The 20491-nt window shown below is 47.9% G+C and overlaps 1 protein-coding gene and 1 non-coding gene across 9 annotated transcripts; both read right to left on the bottom strand.

The window, feature by feature from the left end:
- Positions 1–2861: 2861 nt before the first annotated feature.
- On the bottom strand, positions 2862–18910 carry PABPC4 (poly(A) binding protein cytoplasmic 4). 8 transcript variants are annotated; one of them, XM_063700158.1, is made up of 16 exons: positions 17774–18910; positions 14393–14586; positions 13227–13342; positions 11853–11992; positions 11559–11653; positions 10765–10902; positions 9779–9874; positions 7156–7428; positions 6736–6823; positions 6521–6592; positions 5887–5973; positions 5665–5792; positions 4373–4466; positions 4122–4252; positions 3734–3836; positions 2862–3169 (listed from the first exon to the last, which is right to left on the bottom strand). In XM_063700158.1, exons 1-15 carry the CDS (start codon positions 17964–17966, stop codon positions 3747–3749), a joined length of 1935 nt encoding a protein of 644 aa, XP_063556228.1. In that variant the 5' UTR covers positions 17967–18910; the 3' UTR covers positions 2862–3169; positions 3734–3746. The 8 variants fall into 8 exon arrangements, with proteins under 8 accessions (XP_063556228.1, XP_055248106.1, XP_055248099.1 ...); XM_055392131.2 differs by having other exon boundaries at positions 3777–3836; XM_055392124.2 differs by having other exon boundaries at positions 6473–6592; positions 17774–18909.
- LOC115932363 (small nucleolar RNA SNORA55) lies at positions 9402–9536 on the bottom strand. The gene has a single exon (XR_004068652.1). It is a non-coding gene; the product is annotated as a small nucleolar RNA SNORA55 (small nucleolar RNA).
- Positions 18911–20491: the final 1581 nt, after the last annotated feature.

Here is a 20491-nt window from a genome sequence, read left to right as displayed (position 1 = left end):
CCGCCTCTGCCTCCCAAAGTGCTGGGATTGCAGGCGTGAGCCACCGCGCCTGGCCTTTTTACTATACACTTTTTATATTAAATGATGAGAAATCAAAGCCCCCAAATGGTTCCAACTTAAAGTCTAACCTCAAATCCAACAGATTCTTTTTTTTTTTTTTGAGACGGAGTCTGGCTCTGTCACTCAGGTTGGAGTGCAGTGGCGCGATCTCAGCTCACTGCAAGCTCCGCCTCCCGGGTTCACTCCATTCTCCTGCCTCAGCCTCCCAAGTAGCTGGGACTACAGGCGCCCGCCACTACGCCCGGCTAATTTTTTGCATTTTTAGTAGAGACGGGGTTTCACCGTGTTAGCCAGGACGGTCTCGATCTCCTGACTTCGTGATCCGCCCGCCTCGGCCTCCCAAAGTGTTGCGATTACAGGCGTGAGCCACCGCGCCCAGCCAGATTGTTAATTTTTGTAAATTTCAACCCATAGCCACACCATTATCCTAGCCCTGCTGTCCTCAGAACCTTCCTATTCCATCTCCAAGATCACCACCATGCTGACCTAGAGAGACATCCCCCTGAAATTCATTATATACCAGCCATACACAGAATGCTCATGACTTAAAATTTTTTCCTAAGTTATTTTCCTGGCATCACGAATCTGACTTAAGAGGGACTTTTCAGTGTCACCTGTTTCATAATACAGCAGAATCAGAATATCTGTGATGTTTCTAAAAGGAATAAAAGTAGCACAAAGAACTGTCCTCCACCCCTTTTGCAGATACCAAGAGCATTCTGAATCAATGTCTCCACACTTTTGGTGCAGTTGCTCCAACACCTTGTTAACACGAGCACAGGGAGGAGAGGAACGGAGGGGTCCCAATACTCTTCTGGGTATAACAAAACCACTTGTGAGGTACACTCCTCTCCTTATCCCTCTTCTGACCTACATTTTTTGCCCTGGTTTATGGCGACAATTTCCTGAATGGGATCGCCTTCTTTTTCTCTCCTCCGTTATCCCAAGAAAATACAAATACGATTATATTACTCTTCTGGTTGGTATTCTTCAAAAGCAGTCCAATGGCCAACGGAGAAAAATCCACATTTCTTAGTATGGCATATACTAAGTATGGCCAGACTCTGGGTTTTGACTCTTGCTGCTTGTCTCCATTCAGGCAACAGCCTGGCTCCCACCTTGGCTGCTTGGTTAACTTTGCATCTTTCAAACCCATCTCTGGACTCAGAGCATCCCGAAAGTTTACCCTCACCTCTCCGGATGGGGCGGTCATTCCCCAGTCTGGTTTCAACATCACCGTCCATCATACAATCGCATCACAGCATTCACTAACTCGTGCAGTGAGGCTGTTCTCGTAATTTCCCAGCTATTCTGGGACCTCCTTCCTCTAATGGGCCAGAGCTGTGGAGTTTGTGGAACGAACGAATGAGGGCTGACGTCACGGTAGCAGATCGCAACCACCACTCTGGGTCCAGGGTCAGAAGGGGTAGGGAAAAGGGATCTGGGCAGCGCTAGCAGGCACCACTCACAGGTCGAGAGCGTGAAGCACCACAGGAGACCTGGCCCAGGATGCGTAGGGCCATGGGTCCGCACCCCGCCCACTCTGCCCACCCCCAGCTCAATCTTGGCACTGCCTGTGAGGACCCTGCCTTGCTCCACACCACCCTACCCTTTCTGAACCCTCTCGGCTGCCGCCATCTTGCTTCCAGCGCTTCCGCCGGAAGCCCGCACCGTGCCCCGCCCCATCCGGCACCAGATTAAGGAAAGAAGGGGCCGTCCGGAAACAAGGACATCTCCCTTAGATCTGTTAAGGTGACACCAGATTTTTTTTTTTTTTTTTTGAGACGGAGTCTCGCTCTGTCGCCCAGGCTGGAGTGCAGTGGCGCGATCTCGGCTCACTGCTAGCTCCGCCTCCCGGGTTCACGCCATTCTCCTGCCTCAGCCTCCCGAGAAGAGAAGTTGTAACTACAGGCGCCCGCCACCACGCCCGGCTAATTTTTTTTTTGTTTTCAGTAGAGACGGGGTTTCACCGTGTTAGCCAGGATGGTCTCGATCTCCTGACCTCGTGATCCGCCCGCCTTGGCATCCCAAAGTGCTGGGATTACAGGCGTGAGCCACTGTGCCCAGCCGAGGTGACACCAGATCTAAAGGAGCCTGCCAAGAGGGATGAGCATTCTAAGGACTGCCTGGATGGGGCACTAAGGAAGCACCAAGCAAGCTCCAGGAGGGAAAGCAAGCAAGGCTGGAGCCGCAGGGAAAGTAGGCTACAAAGGGATGTGATCTTGGCCTTTAGGATGTCACTTTACTGTCACTTTGAACATCAAAGAAACCACAAGCACTGAGGACTTCAGCACCATCTGCTATAGTCACAGACCTCCCAAACATTTTCCCCGCTAGGGGAAAACTTGGTTGCAGAATCTGGGGAACTGGATCCGCTGACTCGAATGCAGCATAAACTGACTGCAGGAGGTAAGAGGGGACAGGACACACCCCAACCAACCGAGTTCAGGAAGGGAAGGACGGGGCTCAACTAACCAACTGGGATCTGCAGATCTCACCCTATGTCCTTGGGGTGTGTGCCAACCCCACTCTGCCCCAGATTTTCCTGGACCAGCCCCATGGTCTGCTCTGACCACATCAGATCTCTGTTCCCTCTAAGTTAAATGGGGCTAATGTAACAATCATACTGTAACAGAACAGTGTGGGACAGGATCATATTTAACAGTTCTGTGTATCTTGCTAATCTGTCAGCTTCAAGTCAAGAAAGAACAAACTATCACTGGAACCAATTCACATCCTAAAGTTACTTCCAGTGAAAACCGGAATTCATAGAGTAAAACTGTGGTCAGAGACAGAGGCAGTTTTATGGAGATTTTTTTTCTTTATTGGGAAACGTAAGACTTGGGTACATCAAATAAAACCAATTTCTGGGGGAAAAAATCAAAACCCACAATAAAAAAAAAAGTTAACACTGTCTGGGCCACAGCAGAACCCAAAGAACATATTCGTATAATTGAAAAATTCTAGGTGCTTCATAATTGACCTTTTGATACAAAATGACCTATTAAATTTGCAATTTGTAATCCTTGGTGTTGAGGTCCATAGGACAAGCTAGGAAGTCTTCAAACCTTGAGTTGAATTCCATAAGGGGTTATTTGGCTTTTGAATCCTGTAAAGAAAAGCACCAACACAAATAAATGCATAATCAAATAATTTAGATTCATTAACATCTAGTGGATAAAGGAAGGTATTCTAGAAGAGAGTTTCTCAACCTCAGTGCTATTGACACTTTGGACATTCTGTTGGGTCTGTCCTCCTGTGTACTGTACAACATTTAGCAGCATCTCTGGTCTTTACCACTAGATGACAAGGCTCCTGAGGCCCTTGACAAGAGGGTCATGACTATGCCAAGTCAACCCTCCCAACACACCAGCTCTGGTCCTTACCATGTGCTTTTTCCTTAGCTTATTTTACTGTCTCTTCTTTCCCTATCTGGAGACACCTACCACCATCAACCAGTACTAGAGTTTTATTATTCACTCAAGCTCCTGCAGACAAAGTCCACAGTCCTCATGATAAGAAGTCACCTGCAACACACTCCGTGTAACTAACTGTACTTATTGTATTCCCAGAGCTAAGCAGTGAGCATATATACAACCTCAGGTCAAACCACGAAGACAATGCTCATAGGAACAATGCTCATAGGAACAAAAATGAAAATAGCCACACATACGGTTTTTCCTTGTCTAAGAGGTAGCAGCAGCAACAGCGCCCACCTTCTGGGCAGCTTCTTTCTTGGCATGATGAGCCTGTAGAACTGCTACAGCTTCATCCACCTGCGAGAAATCTTCAGGTGGTCAGTGAATCTAGGAGAGCTACTCCACCCCTCCCCAGTGCCCAGACCTAGTGGTGGACCAAAGCCAACTGTACAGATGATCCCTAGGCTTCTGGTGCTAACTACTTTCCCAAATACCCACTGCAGCCTCCAGTCACAGTCAAGCCATGACGAGAGGGGTCCTGGGGGCAGCAGATCCCACTTTCTGCTGCACCTGGGCATCCAAGTTTGCCCCCAGTCTTCCCAAGCTGAGAACTGAAGCTGCAGGGTCTGAGCCCCAGCTCACCTTGGAGCGGAGAGACTCGGGGGACTCTAACATGTGCAGCAGCTCAGAGTTGTCTATCTCCAGCAGCATTCCCGTGATCTTCCCAGCCAGATTTGAATGCATGGTTTGGATGAGTGGGAACAAGCGTTCTCCTATGGGGAGGGTAGTTAATAAAAAAAACAAATCAAATCCCAGTAAACAATGGACACTGGTGTCCTAGCTGTTATCAGGCTCTGGGACCCTCTTCTTCTGCAAGCAAGTGGGTCACTCACCCAGCATCTGCTTCTGTTCCTGGGGGGGTGCTGCAGCCAGCATGGAGGCAGTCAGTGGCTCCTGCCCCTGCACATGGACCGCAGGCTGGGGTGCCTGGGAACCAGGAAAGGCAGTGGGTTAGCACTGAGGAAAGGACACCACCTGATGGTGGTTGAGTGCCTGTTCAATATCTGAACATCTGACTATGTGAAAGAGGAGAGGAGGTGGCTGTCCCTGCTCTAAAGGAACTAATTTCAGTCCTTGAAGGATTGAGGGGTGTGTTGAGGAACAGAGTGGTATGGACATAAACACAACCAATTACAATGAAAATGGCATGCTATCAGAAAGCGAAGTGAAACGTAAATAATAAAACAAACCTATAGTGCTAGGCAAGCATTTTCTGACATTTCCTTAATACACCCAAAGTTAACTCAAGAATGAAAAGCCTTGTTATAAGTAAGGGTAAACACTTGTATATAACCTTTTCCTGAAAATTAGTTTTCCTTTAGGGTAAATCTCAGTGCAGATTGGATCAAAGGGAGTAAATATCAACACATTTATAATTACATTCCACATCACCTTAATTGTACCAAATGTTTTTGTATCAAATGCTTAAAAACGATCAACATGCAACGTCAATGCTAGTCAAAGCCTTGCAAAGAAAAGGTATTTTACATAGCATCAAGTTCTAGGAAATCCCCAACTTAGAGAGTATGAGACAGGACAGTTAAAGAGTAATCTACTAAGCAGCTTATGGGCCTGAAGGCTTAGGGTGACACCTCCACAGCAAATTGCTATTAAGCTCTGAAACAAACTAGTTGCATCTAGAGCACAGGTCTAGAGACAGCAAGTTACAGCTTAGAAAATCTAAGCTCTAGGTTCAACCCCTTCACCTCCTACACACACTTTACATCTTTGAAGCTGAACATCCGATCTGTAAGTTGAAGTTATTTCCTGCATTAATGTACCAATCATCTTGCAGAGCAGCCAAGGATCCAATAGGTCACTGGATGTGGAAGTGACCTGGAGGCTCAAACAGCTGAGTGAGCATATTATTTCGTACAAACAGAAGAGGAAGCACTGGCTGCCCGCTCTGAGGCATTTCTGAGTGAACTGGCATCAGGCAGAGCACTTTTAAGCCCCTTCTTTCCCACTAGTGAGCCCCTGAAGGGCAGGGACAGTGAATCAGAACATAGCGTCATAACACAGAGCAGGCATTTAATACCTGTTGAAGGAATCAAAAGCACAGCTTCTTTTACATCAAGTGGAAATGGGGGAAATCCTTTTAAGCATTCTGTCTGGTGAACCTCACCTGCAGAGGCTGTATGGCAGGATGAGGGCTGCGGACACTGGAGGCGTATTTGTAGGGGGCAACAGCCCGGGGAGCAGCAGCGGCAACAGCAGCGCGCGGCGCTAAGTTCTGCACAGCTGTGGGAACGCCTTAGGGAAAGAACAAATACAATTAAAGTCCATCAGTCTGTGCAAAGACCCGTCAAATCCCATCTTTCCCCCTTCTGTGTGCATCCAATACCACCTCCAGACTGGCAGCTGTCAGTCAGCCCTTGCTGGGCGGCACCAGCCCCACCAAAGTCCATAGCCAAGCGGTCCGGGCACTCAGACCCTACAACAGACCAGCAAATGCACATCAGTGTTGGCGGCAGATGTCCAACTGGCCACGTCCCACGGAAGGAGAAATTTCAAAGCACATTTACGCAACACATTGCACAGGGGGCCACTACTACTTTCGAGGATGAGCCAAAGGATAACATACAACTCTTTCCACATCTTGGAATACAAGACATATTCTGTATACACTGTTTCCTTGTATTCCTCACCCCACCCAAAAGAACAAGCTGCCTCTGTGGTCATCCAGCTAGCAAACTTCTACAACTAACCTTTTTCACATAGGTCACCGATGAGCAAAGAATGTTAAAAGCAACTGACACACCTAGAACTCATACTGTTTCTCTGCTCCTGAAGTGGCCACCTAAGCACACAGCTAAGATTACAGAACCAGGACTCGATAAATTCGAGCCCAACAAACTGACCAACCCAGGACAGAGCCTAGTCATCCTGACTCCCTCCTCCCCAGGCCACACTTCTAAGGCCAGTTTGCTCACCGACTCTCTGAGTGGTAGTAGGGAGGCCACGAGAGGCCGGAGCATTACCAGTTGGAGCCAGATGGCGAAGAGTTGGACGAGGCCCAGACTGGCGTATAGCACTTGGCATTCCTTGGAAGCCTGGTGAAGAGAAAAATTGCACATCACTGAGAAGTGATGTGGACCAGAACCTAGGCTGTGCCTCAGAGTGGGGAAGCAGGAAAGGCAGGGGAGACCAGGACAGGTATATCCTGGGCCATCAATTACTGTTCCCCACCACCTACCTTGAGGTCTCCCACCTTGCTGCCAGCGTGGATTAGGCCTCATCTGTGCTAACTGGTTAGGTGTATAATATGGAGGCCTTCCCTGAGCCTGTAAGACAGAAGAATACCCAAACACCCCCTTAAGGACTGAACCCATCCTAGAGAAGTATCTCATCTCATCTCACTAACCAGGACCTAAGCTAATTATTTAAATGTTCTTTCTATTCAAAAGCTGAGGGGTCAGCTAATGGGGACTGTTTTATGCTACCACTGCCACTGTGGGTGTGTGTGTGTGACCATGGGTAAGTCCTTCATTTTTACTTGAAGGGTCCTTATTGTGACATTCTAGAACTCTAATAACGAAAAATCCCTCTCCCCAACCACTGCAGAATACTGCCAGCCGGCAGGTTCCCAAGAGCTGTGACCAAACAGCACACCCACCTGTGGGACTGCTGGCACAAAGTAGCCACCCGCTGCAGGCTGGAACTGATTTAAGATGGCATTGGCAGGAAGTGCTCTCATTCCAGCCACTCGTTGCATATACTGGTTGGTCAGGTGAGCCTTTCTCTCTTCCTTCCTCTGGGCCAGGGCAACATATAGTGGCTTGGAGCCCACAATGCGTCCATTCATCTCAGTGACTGCTTTGGTTGCTTCTTCAGGAGATGAGAAGCAGACGAAGCCAAACCCTTTGCTTCTTCCATCCTCCAGCATTACCTACAAAATGAGACCAGCTACTTAAGAAATAAGGTGTCCCTGGCTGGGTGTGATGGCTTGTGCCTGTAATCCCAGCACTTTGGAAGGCTGAGGTGGGAGGGCTGCTTGAGCTCAGGAGGTTGAGACCAGCTTGAGCAATGTAGTGAGACCTCATCTCAAAAAAACAAAGGGCCAGGCGCAGTGGCTCATGCCTGTAATCCCAGCACTTTGGGAGGCCGAGGTGGGTGGATCACGAGGTCAGGAATTCAAGACCATCCTGACCAACATGGTGCAACCCCATCTCTACTAAAAATACAAAAATCAGCTGGGCGTGGTGGCACACACCTGTAATCCTAGCTACTCAGGAGGCTGAGGCAGGAGAACCGCTTGAACCCGGGAGGCAGAGATTGCAGTGAGCCGAGATCGCGCCACTGCACTCCAGCCTAGGCGACAGAGCGAGACTCCATCTCCAAAACAAAACAGAACAAAACAAAAACACCAACCAACCAAGCCAACAACAACAACAACAAAAAACCTACAAATAGGAAAAAAAAGGATGTCCCTGGGTGGGCAGGGAACTATTCAGAAGAACCAGAAAGCCTGGGTTCTGCTGCAGTCACTGAGTCTAGGTCAGGGTTCTGGCATAGGATTTACCCCAGACCAACTAAGTCACAACCTCTAAGGTATCTAGGTGTTTTCTTTGAGTCCCCAGGTGATGCTAAAGTTCTGAAACACTATGATATGGCTAATAATAAAACCAGGAACTCAAAGATGTTTCCTGATACCTGGTGGATAGCTACCCCGGGTAACCACAAAACATCTTGAGAGTAGTACTGAGCAATTTATTTTCACATCTCATGCTTCAAGACCTCGGTGGACAAACTCTAACAAGCTCTTACCAATGTCAGGATTAACACTTTTGGAATACCACGTGTGGACAGGAGTCCTAAAATGTTCAGGTAACCAATGACTGCCACCATTAATTCAATGAGATAACCAGCTCAGAGATAGGCAGCCTAGCTTCTAGTCTCACTTGCCTTCCTGAGGCTCAATTTCCATGAAATACTCCAAAGAGCTACAAAACCACAGGTCTACTGGTTCAGGCAGTCTTTTTCCACATTAAGTTCATCATTCACAAATGGCATTCTTCCTAATAGACAAGGTTATTCACTGTCATCTCTGGTGTGACTGTCATTGTTTTATGTCTTAGTTAATGGCCCAGAGAGCCTCCTGAAGTGGAGGATAGGGAAGTAAAGAAGTGCATCACTCCATAACTCTCTACCAATGAGATGGGCCAGTAAGGTATGTGAATAAAAATGCCACACCATCATAATGAAAATGGTGACAATTCAAGGTATGGCTCTTCTGCTCTCTTAACAAATGCCAACTTGACTACTAGGCAGATAAGCAAGGATAGAAGATCACTCCTTACACTGATGAGGGCCAGTCAAGGGGGGTCATAGCAAAAACGAAAGGGTAAGAACTGGGCAAACCCACAGCTGGCCTCTGGCCAACTCCCTACTACAACTGATAACATTGCTTTCCACATTCCCAGGTTGGGAGCAAAGTCCACTAAGAGCCAGGGCAGGGCCACTAAACCCTTACCAGCCCACGTGGCTTCCCTTCTCATCAACTAAAGGACTTTGTGGCATCTGGTACACCTGTTTAGCAAGACCAGAGTCTGCATCCGGCCATAACTCAAAATGTTCAGATGGCACCAGTTTCCATCCTGCTCCCAAAGTGCCAAGGACAAGCACCATCCCCATGTAGTCAGCATTCTCTTGTTCAAGGACTAAAATTCCTTATCTTTAAAATGAGGTTCCTACTTACCCTGCTAACTTAGTTGATACGATTATCAAAGAAAATCAAGCAAATGATGCACACTACGAAACATAGAAAAACCTTCCACTCCCCTTTCCTCTCTTTTTAAGACCAGGGTAGAAGTTCCCAAGCCCACCTCCAAAATCTTCAAAATACCTTCATTCTCAAGGAGAAAATGTGGCAGAGCTGTAGAGACAGGCCCCAAGACAAATGGAAAACAACCTGTCTGGATTTCCTCTGCTCATTCTGTAGCACCATCTGTCCCCACACCAGCACGAGGCAGCAAGGAATGGGAAAGATTCAGGTGCTCTGGGTTGGCAAGGAGGGGCTGGGTCAGATTCCTCTCCAGACTCCAGTGCTTGGGAAACAGTGTAATGTTAACCTAATGAAATGTCATTCTCCAGAATGCATCCAGAAATTTTGCTAGAAAAACATAGTAGCTACTTTCAGAAATGAACATAATTTAAATGCTATTCCTTCAATGGGACAAATGCCAATAAGCCTATAATGGAATACCACTGCTTTCAATCCCCAGATCGCAGTATAATACCTTAGCACTGGTAATTGATCCAAAAGGAGAAAATTCTTTCCTTAATTTCTCATCATCAATAGTGTCATCCAAGTTCTTAATGTAGAGATTCACCCCCTGAAGGAAAAAGATCATTGTTAACTACACTTCTATACCACAAATATTCCCTAAGAAAGTGGTTCCCAAAGGGTGGCCCCCAGACCAGGAGCACCAGCATCTTTGGGAGGCCGAGGCAGGCGAATCACAAGGTCAGGAGATCGAGACCATCCTGACTAACATGGTGAAACCCCGTCTCTACTAAAAATACAAAAAATTAGCCAGGCATGGTGGCGGGTGCCTGTAGTCCCAGCTACTCAGGAGGCTAAGGCAGGAGAATGGCGCGAACCCGGGAGGCGGAGTTTGCAGTGAGCCGAGATTGTGCCACTGCACTCCAACCTGGGCGACAGAGTGAGACTCTGTCTCAAGGAAAAAAAAAAAAAAAAAGAAATGAAATTCTCAGGCCAGACCCCAAACCCAATGAATCAGAAAAACTCTGGGGCTGGAGCCCAGCTATCTGTTTTAACAAGCTCTGCTAATGAATCTGATGCAAGCCCAAAGTTGTGAAACTACTGCCCTGAAACTGACAGGATCATCAGTGCAGTCACCTTTTGTCACCTCTCCCCACAGCTGTTCTGGTGACCACTCACCCACCCCAGCAGGGCTCTTCTTGAAGCCATGCCAAACAAAAGAGTCTCATTTAAGTAAAAGGAACCTACATGGCTAAAAGCAACAGGCTGAGGCTTCCAAAATAGAGAGCTTCTTGATGAATAAACCCATCTCTTGTTTCTGGTTCTATAATAATCAGTCATATGTAGTAGGTATATATCCTTTTAAACCTCATCTTTTTAGGTAAAATGGGAAGAAGAACACACTCCAAGTCCCCAAAAAGAAAGCCCGCTAAACATAGGGGTGTTCTGCAAATATTTCACAGCAAATCCCATTGCTAGGCTGGGCCAAGACCACCTTACCTGATATCGACTAATTCTCTCCTGTTTCAACTGTTCAAATTTCCGTTTTAACTCTGCCTGCCGTTCTACTTTCTTTTGTGCACGGCCTACAAATATGATTTTACCACTTATTTCTTTTCCATTCATCTCTTCCACAGCCTAGAGAGAAAAAATATGTCTTTAAAATAAAGTTGCAGCGATGGGGTCTTATTCTGGAGGTCTAAGTCCCAAAAAATATTCTTTCTACTATAGGACTAAAAAACTAAATTCACTCCACCTCTGAAGTCTGTCACACAAATCCAAACTTCCCCATCTGTAAAGTGAGGTTAATATTTAAATGGGTTATTGATCCAGATAATATAGAAATAGTACAGGTGTATAAACACAAGTGTGCTGACATGAGCCTAGGGCGATATAATATTCCGGCCGCCAGTAAATTCTGCAGGTGCTTTTGTGGGTATTTAAGTGATAAATGTTGAGGGTCTGGCACAATGCTTTGCCCACAAGTAGCTGCCGTGCTGTTATCAAATCAGCACTCACTGGGCTTTAGTTCTCTCACCTTTGCAGCAGAACAAACGTCTCTCCTATTCTTTCAACAACTGATAGCTGAGGTGACAGGTATGTGCCAAGTGCTTTGTAAACACCTACATGAAGTTAACATGTGGAACCCAGGAAGATGATCCCAGAGTATAGTAATGGTACATCTACTACCAGATACTCAGACCATCCCAGCTCTAGGTAGGTGCTAGCAAGACCCTACCCATACTCTGGGGCAACCTCTTACAAGCTTTTCCCAATCTTTGTGGTATACTCACCTTATTGGCATCCTCGTGTTTTTCGTAACTCACAAAGCCAAAGCCTTTGGATTTCCCATTGGGATCTCTCATCACCTTGACACTTAGGGTCTTACCTATTACCAAAGGACAGAACTATTAGTAACACCATCTTGAGCACAGCTCAGGGACAGAAGGCTTCCCTCTGGAAACTCACTTGAAGCAAATCTCTGGAGCAGTGCCCTCATCTCTTAAGAAAAAACAGTGCCCTCATCTCTTAAGAAAAAACAGATGGGTCTGGTAGACTGTGAAAGGAGACAAGGACCCCCAACTTACCAAACTGACTGAACAGCTCTTTCAGACTCTCATCATCCACCTCTTCCCCAAAGTTTTTGATATAAACATTGGTGAATTCCTTGGCTTTGGCTCCAAGCTCAGCTTCCCGCTCTTTGCGAGACTTGAATCTGCCCACAAATCTAAAATGAAACCATGAAGAACAGTAATTACCCAGAGGAATAAAACATGATGTCCAGGGACCCAAAGGAATACAGGTTAAAGACTGACAGGAGAGGTTAAAACACGAGATCCCCATCCACCACCAAGGAAGCTCAGAGATACCCCAAGTCCCCAGCAGAAAGAGAAAAAGGCAGGACTATCCTGTGAGGACCAGCCCCAGGGCTCCTGGCTTAGACCAGGGCTACTCCTACCACATCACACTGCCTTCATGAAGAAACCTGATGGCCATGTTTTTAAAACGTTCATTTCTGTACAACTACGTAAATGCATAGAAAAGGTCTGGAAGGATACAAACCAAACTGTTAACAGTGGTTAACCCTAGATATGAGATTGTTGGAGTGAAGGGGCACCCTTTGCTTTTTAAATTTATTTATTTTGGTCTGTTATACTTAAAAGAAAATTTATCCATACACTGACATTTTTATATTTCTTTTTAGTGATATCTGTAGAGCAACCACTGCACACACAGACATTATAAAGATAACCCATCCTCTGGTATACTGAATGACACAAAGGACAAAAATTATTTTGGCTTGTAATAGCCAAGACTTATTGTCTCTTCTTCTCCCCATATGGCTTTGGTAAGTTCCCCCTCTCTGCATTCTACAGTAACAACCACATCAAAGCAACAAGGTCTGTTACGAAGTTTTTCTGCAAAGGGATGGGATTTTTTCATTGTCACCAAGTATTACTGTGGAGCCAGCCTTGTATTATTAGGTCACTGAGTCATAAGTTAGAAAATGGAGAACCGCGGGGACAATTTGGCATCAACCACTAGCGAGGGACCCATGGACAGACCTGAATCACAGGAAAGCCAAGGTCCCACTGCTAGTATACAGCTCCTGGTCAGTCCAGGGCCCTCTCCACTCTGCCGCTGGCCAAGACCCCGACTCAGAGTGAGCTTAGAGCTGCTTTCCAGCCAGCCCCAGTTGTTGATGCTCACAAAACCCACAGACAGATGCCTTTAAGGGAGAGGCGGCAGGCAGGCCATGGCTTGGGCAGGAAGCCCACCTTGGCGAGTCAAAAGGGCTGCCACGGCTCAGGCAGGGAGACTCACCAGCCCTGGAGTGGAGAGGTAGGAGCAGGCCACACTTGGGCCGAGAACCAGTAGCCGCCTTGTGTGTGCCAGTTAATACCGAGGTGGGGCCACGGCTGGCTCATGCGATGGTTGTTGCTCCGGACTGGGACACTCACACTTTGCGGTCATTGAGGAGCATGCCATTCATCTTCTCGATGGCCTTGTCGGCAGCCTCTTGGGTCTCGAAGTGGACAAAGGCATAACCCTTAGAGCCGTTCTCATCACACACCACCTGTCAAAGACAAGGTGGACCACTTTAGCAGAACTGGCCAGCTCCTGAGACATGAGAACCTCAGGGTATCTTGTGCCTGAGAAGACTCTAGCCCATCCATGGCCAATGGTGGTCAGGTACACCAGTATAATTTTTCTAACACCTAGCACAGCACCAGGTACCTAGTAAGTGTTCCATTTACAAAGGTAGCCACTACTAAGATGCTTCTATTCCAAATGTTTTATTTTTATCAAAAACAAACAAACAAACAAAAAATACTTAAAATTGGGTGCTGTGGCTCATGCCTGTAATCCCAGTGCTTTGGGAGGCCAAAGCAGGAGGATCGTTGGAGCCAGATCGTTGGACAATGGAGACCCTGTCTCTACAAAAAAGAAAAAAATTAACTGAGTGTGGTGGCACGTGCCTGTAGTTCCAGCTACCTGGGAGGCTGAGGTGGGAGGATGGCTTGAGCCCATGAGGTCGAAGCTACAATGAGCTATTACTAGACCACTGCACTCCACCCTGGGTGACAGACAGAGCAAGACTCTGTCTCTTTAAAACACAACAACACATTTTAAGAGATCTGGGTGCAAACCACGGTGATGCAGAAAACAAAACATTTTCCAAGGCCACAACAGATTTTCAGTGTAGTATGGCATTAAACATATACACCACCACCGTTTTAAGTTTTAAAGTGCTCAGCATAGAACAGATACGTAGAAGGAATAGAGTGAATTTATGCTTCTAAAGTGATTAAGTTTCCTCAAGACTAGAGACACTTCTCTGGTCCTCTCCTTTCCCCCATCCCAAAAGAAAAATGTGGGCTTTCCAAAGCTAAAGAATAGGAAGGATATTTCAGGCTGAGGAAAGAACAAGGGTATGAAAGCGTGTGCTGGTTACGCTGGGTGTGGCCCTGAGATTACCTGTGGGAACTTTGAGGATTCCATGTCCAGCATTTTGAAAATTCCCATACCTTGTTCCCCAATTCCAAGATAGTTCTCTGTTTGCTAATTTATCTTGTTTTCAAGAATCAATTAATTATTCTGCTAAAATCATTTAATCAATGTTTACCTTGCAGGACAGTATGTTTCCAAAAGCAGAAAAAGTATCATAAAGTGCCTTGTTATCTATAGATTTGTCCAGGTTCTTGATGAAGACGTTTCCCACACCAGATTTTCTCAAAGAGGGATCCCTCTGAGACCACATGATGCGGATTGGCTTTCCCTTAATCACATCAAAGTTCATGGTGTCCAAAGCCCGCTCAGCTGTAAGAGAGAAACACATTTCAATAAGGAGAGAAAACGTCAGCTCCCACAGGCCAACAGCCTAAGAACAGATTACTCCAGGACTTTTCAAGGTAATCACTCTTGATAAAAGGCCAACTCTATTAAAATAAAAGGACATCAGATTCCTCCAGCCTGCACTGTTAGTAAGTGTAGCATAAGTTCCAGCTAATGACTCTACTTCATGACAGAAGTCTAAACACCCTTCTAGGTCTGTGCCCTTGTTGGATAAAGGGGCCACAAGTAAAGATAATCTAAATGGCCTTAATGACACCAAGATCCAATGATAATACCTCACATTTGACTAAGCTTTACCATTTAGAAGAGACTTTGCAGACTACCACCCACCATGACTCAGGTGGGACAGCTGAAATTATACATTTTACAAAATGAACAAACTTATGTTTAGGGTAACTAAGCTGTGCAGCTAGCTAGTAATTACGAAACTAATACTAGATTATCTGATTTATTTTTCAGTGAGGTATTGCATCAAAGTTATCAAGTCATTTAGTCTGCAATCCACCTATGGAGACAAGTGACAAAACCTGTAAGCAAATGATCCGGAAAAAAAAAAAAAAAAGGTGCTATCCCTGAATTCAGAATTCAGTCCAGTTTCTTTTATTTTCAATTTCTGAGAACAGAAATTGATTTAAACAAAAAAGCGTCAATCATCAAAATGGACACAACTGATCACACATGGAAAAGTTCTCTGTACTATCACCACAAGGATTAAACCACCATACCTTCTGCCTAAGTAGACAGTGCGCAGATGGCAGGCCCTGCACCCACCTTTTGAAGCCTTAATGGAAGTTCTGTAGAATTCTAGGACTTCAGCTACCCTGGGTGCTCAACCAACTTCCCCAACCAGCACCTTGGAATGCTTCCTTAGCTTCCCAACCAAGTCCATGTGTACACCAGAGACAATTTAAAAAACCAAAGGCTGGGCCGGGTACGGTGGCTCACTCCTGTAATCCCAGCACTTTGGGAGGCCAAGGCGGGTGGATTACCTGAGGTCAGGAGTTCGAGACCAGCCTGACCAACATGGTGAAACCCCATCTCTACTAAAAATACACAATTAGCTGGGCATGGTGGCAGGCGCCTGTAATCCCAGCTACTCAGGAGACTAAGGCAGGAAAATCGTTTGGACCCAGGAGTCAGAGGTTGCAGTGAGCTGAGATCGCGCCATTGCACTCCAGCCTAGGCAGCAAGAGTGAAACAGTGTCTCAAAACAAACAACAACAAAAAGAACCAAAAGCTAAAAAATAACACCATCTGCCAGCCAAAACACTTCTCATCACTAATCGCAACAAGGATGCCCAGATCTGGTGGCCACTTTTCCTTAAGGCTATGATGGCATATCCTAAAGGTGACATCACCCAGAACCTCCTCCATGAGGGGATTTAGACAGGGTCAGAGCAGTGGAACCTGCTCCTTGCCTCAAGACAACATCTCACTTAAGGGGGGGACAAAATTCCCCAACTCTGCCGCTCCACAAGCTCAACTGTTTCATTAGCCGGGAGAATTTATTTTCACTCATTATTTCCAACAACTTTCCCCACCCTCTTCAGAAGGTGGGCTCATCTGTGTGGGGGGTAGTTGGGAAAAGGGGAGATGACAAGACAGATCCAAGTCAGGAACAGTCCAGGGAAAGAGGAGTTTGCTTGTGATGGCTATCAGAGATAGATAGCTGGGATCGCAAACTATTTCATTAATTAGCAGTAAAGGAGCCCACTTCAACAACAGCTCCTCGTCTATTTCCAGACAGCACTGCACAAGGCAAGCCGGCTTAGTCTGACAAATCTGGCTGCACTTATTTATAGCAGGGAGAAGTCCTGCAGAAGTATGTGTTGGCAGACACACTGACCAATGGCTTCTGCTATCTCTAAGTGACACGACTTTTGTTCAAAAGTCAGTAAGGCAGACAACAGCTAATGTGGTACATTATCCCTTAAAAAGACCACACTCAGCTACCTTTGCGCTCCTATGGCCATGGACAGAACTCAGCTTGGAGCACACTGGATTGACAGTAGCAATACCTAGTCCCTCTCAACATGTCCAGTTCTCTGGTCTCAGCCGCAACGTGGGCAAGTAGTAACTCTGGGCCTCAGACAGAAAACAAAGGGGGGACCCCAAAACTAGGGACCTGGAGATGCTTTGCCATAGAATGGCTTGTTTCTCCCAGTAATGATCTCTGCAGTTGTTCCCTTTTAATCTGGAGTCACGTGCAGCCTCTGATCAGGTTTCCTCTGGCCTCCCTCCTGCCACGCCTGCAGCATACCTCTCTCCATGCTCCACGCTAAGGCCACAATCTGAGGTGGCAGAGCACTGTGCTGGGAGTCCTAACTTGGCTTCCAACTTTTTGCATTCCTTTTCCTTCTCCTTCTCAGGAGTCCCATTTTCTTCAGATTAGATGAAATAAAAGGGCTCTGACTAGTGCAAAGCACTGTTACAGCTGAGGTGACAAATGCCACCAGATTTTCAAGTGACGCCTCCCTAAACTACCTCCACGACACTCTACAGCACAGAGCCTGGATACCATTTGTCCAGAGTAAAGCACTTCTCCACTCCAGTGGCAAACACACAGACCAAGGAGCTGGCCTGGCACACGCTGCTTTTGTGGCACTAACCTAAGTCTCTGCGAAAGTTTAACGCACAGAAACCTTCCCCCTGCTTCCTGCCTGCCCTGCCTGATCCTTTATTAGCACAACATCAGGTAGTCAAGGTTAGTAAAGGTGGCGGAGCGGGCAGGAGCTTTACAATGTAAAACTTTTGCGGGGAATTGTGTTTCAAACGTCCCGCCTTTTTGGCCAGCCTGTGAGGGGCACAAGCAAGGATCTCTAACAGCCCAGCCCCACTGACAAGGACCACACGCAGTGGAATGCCAGTGGCTTCACTCTAATCCTGTTTTACAGTCTCCTTGGTTTCCAACCCCACTACCAGCAACACTAATAAGTAGCCCAAGGTCACCCAGTTAGCAAGTGGTAGAAACAAGATTGAAACTTGAGTCATCTGATGCCAGGTCCGCGTTCTCAATCTCCGCACCCTGCTCCCAGCTTCGGTGGCAACATGCTGTCGTGATGCCGCCCTCCTCGGCAAGAGGGCCCTGCCAGAAGACGACTCCCGGGGTCCTCCGGGCTCCCACGCACGTGTGGGCACAGCTTCTACTCACCGTCGGCCGGCTGCTGGAAGTTGACGTAGGCATAGCCCAGGGAGCGGCGGGTGATCATATCGCGGCAGACCCGGATGGACAGCACAGGCCCCGCGGGGCTGAACTTTTCGTACAGCATGGCCTCGGTGACGTCCGAATGCAGGTCGCCCACGTACAGGGAGGCCATGGGGTAGCTGCTGGCCGCAGCGTTCATCTCCCCGCCCCCCACCACCCCGAGCCCCGCCAGGAGGACTTCTTATCGGGCCCGCCGCAGGACAAAAGGGGCGCCCTCGGAGCCCGGGCCCGCGCCGCGGCTCACAGGTGGCACCGGCGCGGCGAGGACGAGCTGGAGTCGGCGGGCTCGGAGACGGGACGGAAACAGGAGGCGGGGGCCGGCTCCCACGGCCGCAGCACCGCAGACAAAAGGCTCTCCGCACAATATGGCCCTCCCCGCGACTTTGCACTTCTCCGCGGTCCTGGTGCGAAGCTCCAAATTTCAAAAAATCAAAGTAGGAAGAAAATTAAACGGGGAATCCCCTTCCGAAGGGTAAAAATCCTTTTAAGAGGCGACCGGACGCTGCCCACGGCGGCCTCGGGGACACGCGTTTCTCTATAAATATAGGCCTCGGGCTCCAGCGGTTTAAGATTACAACCGCCGGGGCAGAGGGAAACCAAATCTTTGTGGGCGCCGACTCGGCGAGCCCCGGGCGGGCGGCGAAGGGCAGCACGGACACGTGGTGCGCCGGGGCAGGCGCGGGGCGCGGGGCTCAGGGCCCGAGCGGGGGGAGGGCACGGCGGGCCGGGCGGGCGGCTCACCCCCGGACCGATGGACGGAGACCGACGGACGCCAAGCGCTGCGGCGGCGGGCGCGGGGCAGGCCGGAAGCGTACGAAAGTGACTTCCCCGCGGGTTCTCCGAGGAGGATTCGTTTTTTCTTTTCCTTTTTTTTTTTTCAGGATTTTGAAGCGTTTTCAGATTTTTTTTATCTTTTTCTCTTTTTTTCCTCAGGCTGCGAAGCCCGAAAGCGGCGGAGGCGGCAGCGACCCGGGGCGGAGAGAGGCGGCCGAGGGAGCCACCGCTCCATTTATACCCGCCCGCCCCGGGCGCTGCTGGTCGAAGGGCGCCTCGCGACCTGGGCGCAGTCGTGCCCGCCCACTCGGCCCGGGGGCCCGAGGCGGGGCGGCCACGCGAGAGCGACCCGGCGCGGCCGGGCGGCGCTACAGCGACCCCTGGCGCCGGGAGGACCGCCCAGCTCGCGGCTGCGGGAGACCCCAGGACCCCTTTCTATAACAAATAAATCTTAACACCCTCCCACCCATCACCCGGGAATGGAACCTAGGAGCCATTTAACCTGCACACACGCATGAGGTTTAAAATTAAATGGTATGGGGCTGGGCGCGGTGGCTCACGCCTGTAATCCCAGCACTTTGGGAGGCCGAGGCGGATGGATCATGGAGGTCAGAAGATCGAGACCATCCTGGCTAACACGGTGAAACCCCGTCTCTACTAAAAATACAAAACATTAGCCGGGCGTGGTGGCATGCGCCTGTAGTCCCAGCTACTCGGGAGGCTGAGCAGGAGAATAGCTTGAACCCGGGAGGCGGAGGTTGCGGTGAGCCAAGATCGTGCCACTGCACTCCATCCAGCCTGGGCAACAGAGTGAGACTCCCTCTCAAAAAAAAAAAAAAAATTTAAATGGTATGCCAAATTGTGAAATGAAGGTGACATAAAATAAGTTAAAAAAAATAATAGGTGGTCCAATAGGTAAATGTCTGGGTCCAAATACAATAAAGATTTGAGAAGTTTTCAGGATACCGTTGACCTAGAGGTAGAATCGTCAGGAACTAGAAATGCAAGCAGTATCCATGGGTGATGGGATTTTCTGAAAAGATGAGCACATTTTGGTAAAGCTTCAATGAAACCAAACGCAAGCATCCCCTCTATTGACATGCTGGTGGCATTCCCGGACATTTAGTTTGTGTTTAAGGGCACAGAAATACTTTCTGTTCCTATGTTTAAAGTTTCTTCTAGGCTTGGATAATTATAAAAAGACTTTTCATCTGCATGAGAGTCTGGCAGGTCATTTGAAAGTCGTATCACAGGCCAGGCGTGGTGGCTCACGCCTGTAATCCAGCACTTTGGGAGGCTGAGGCGGGCGGATCACTGAGGTCGAGAGTTCGAGACCAGCATGACCAACATGAAGAAACCCCCGTCTCTCCTAAAAATACAAAAAGTAGCCAGACATGGGGGTGCATGCCTGTAATCCCAGCTACTCAGGCGGCTAAGGCAGAAGAATCGCTTGAACCCGGCAGGCAGAGGTTGTGGTGAGCTGAGATCATGCCATTGCACTCTAGCCTGGGCAACAAGAGCGAAACTCCGTCTCAAAAAAAAAAAAGTCATATCACTTTATAGGACTATGTTATATGGGACTGTCCACACGCATTGCAAGATATATAGCATCCCTTCTTCCATAAGTGCCAGGAACCACCTTTGCCATCACTGTGAAAACCAAAAACAGAAATTGCCAAAAGACACACAGACATCCCCCTTCAAAAGCACTAATTTAAGTAAATGACTAAAGAAATATGTGTATTTATATACTAATTAATTGAAATAAATGGTTAATCTGAGCCTACTCTATGCCAATGTCAATACAGGGGCTGGAGATACCATGGTGGACCAGAAGTCACTCCCTCTCTCATGGAGTTTATATTCTAATAACTACATTAAATCAAGAAA

The sequence above is a fragment of the Gorilla gorilla genome, chromosome 1 (genome assembly GCF_029281585.2).
Source record: "Gorilla gorilla gorilla isolate KB3781 chromosome 1, NHGRI_mGorGor1-v2.1_pri, whole genome shotgun sequence".
NCBI classification, from domain to species: domain Eukaryota; kingdom Metazoa; phylum Chordata; class Mammalia; order Primates; family Hominidae; genus Gorilla; species Gorilla gorilla.
Note: the sequence above shows the minus strand (reverse complement) of the source record. Positions and strands in the feature narration are given on the sequence as shown.

Bases quoted from the DNA above. Each gene is read 5' to 3' on its own strand.
- PABPC4 (XM_055392124.2), bottom strand. From the start codon at position 17,966: ATGAACGCTGCGGCCAGCAGCTACCCCATGGCCTCCCTGTACGTGGGC. The intron at 11,654-11,852 runs GTAAGTTGGGGG...CTTTGGTAATAG, and splicing joins AGAGCTGTTCAGTCAGTTTG to GTAAGACCCTAAGTGTCAAG. The intron at 5,974-6,472 runs GTGAGCAAACTG...GGTCTGTTGTAG, and splicing joins TACTACCACTCAGAGAGTCG to GGTCTGAGTGCCCGGACCGC.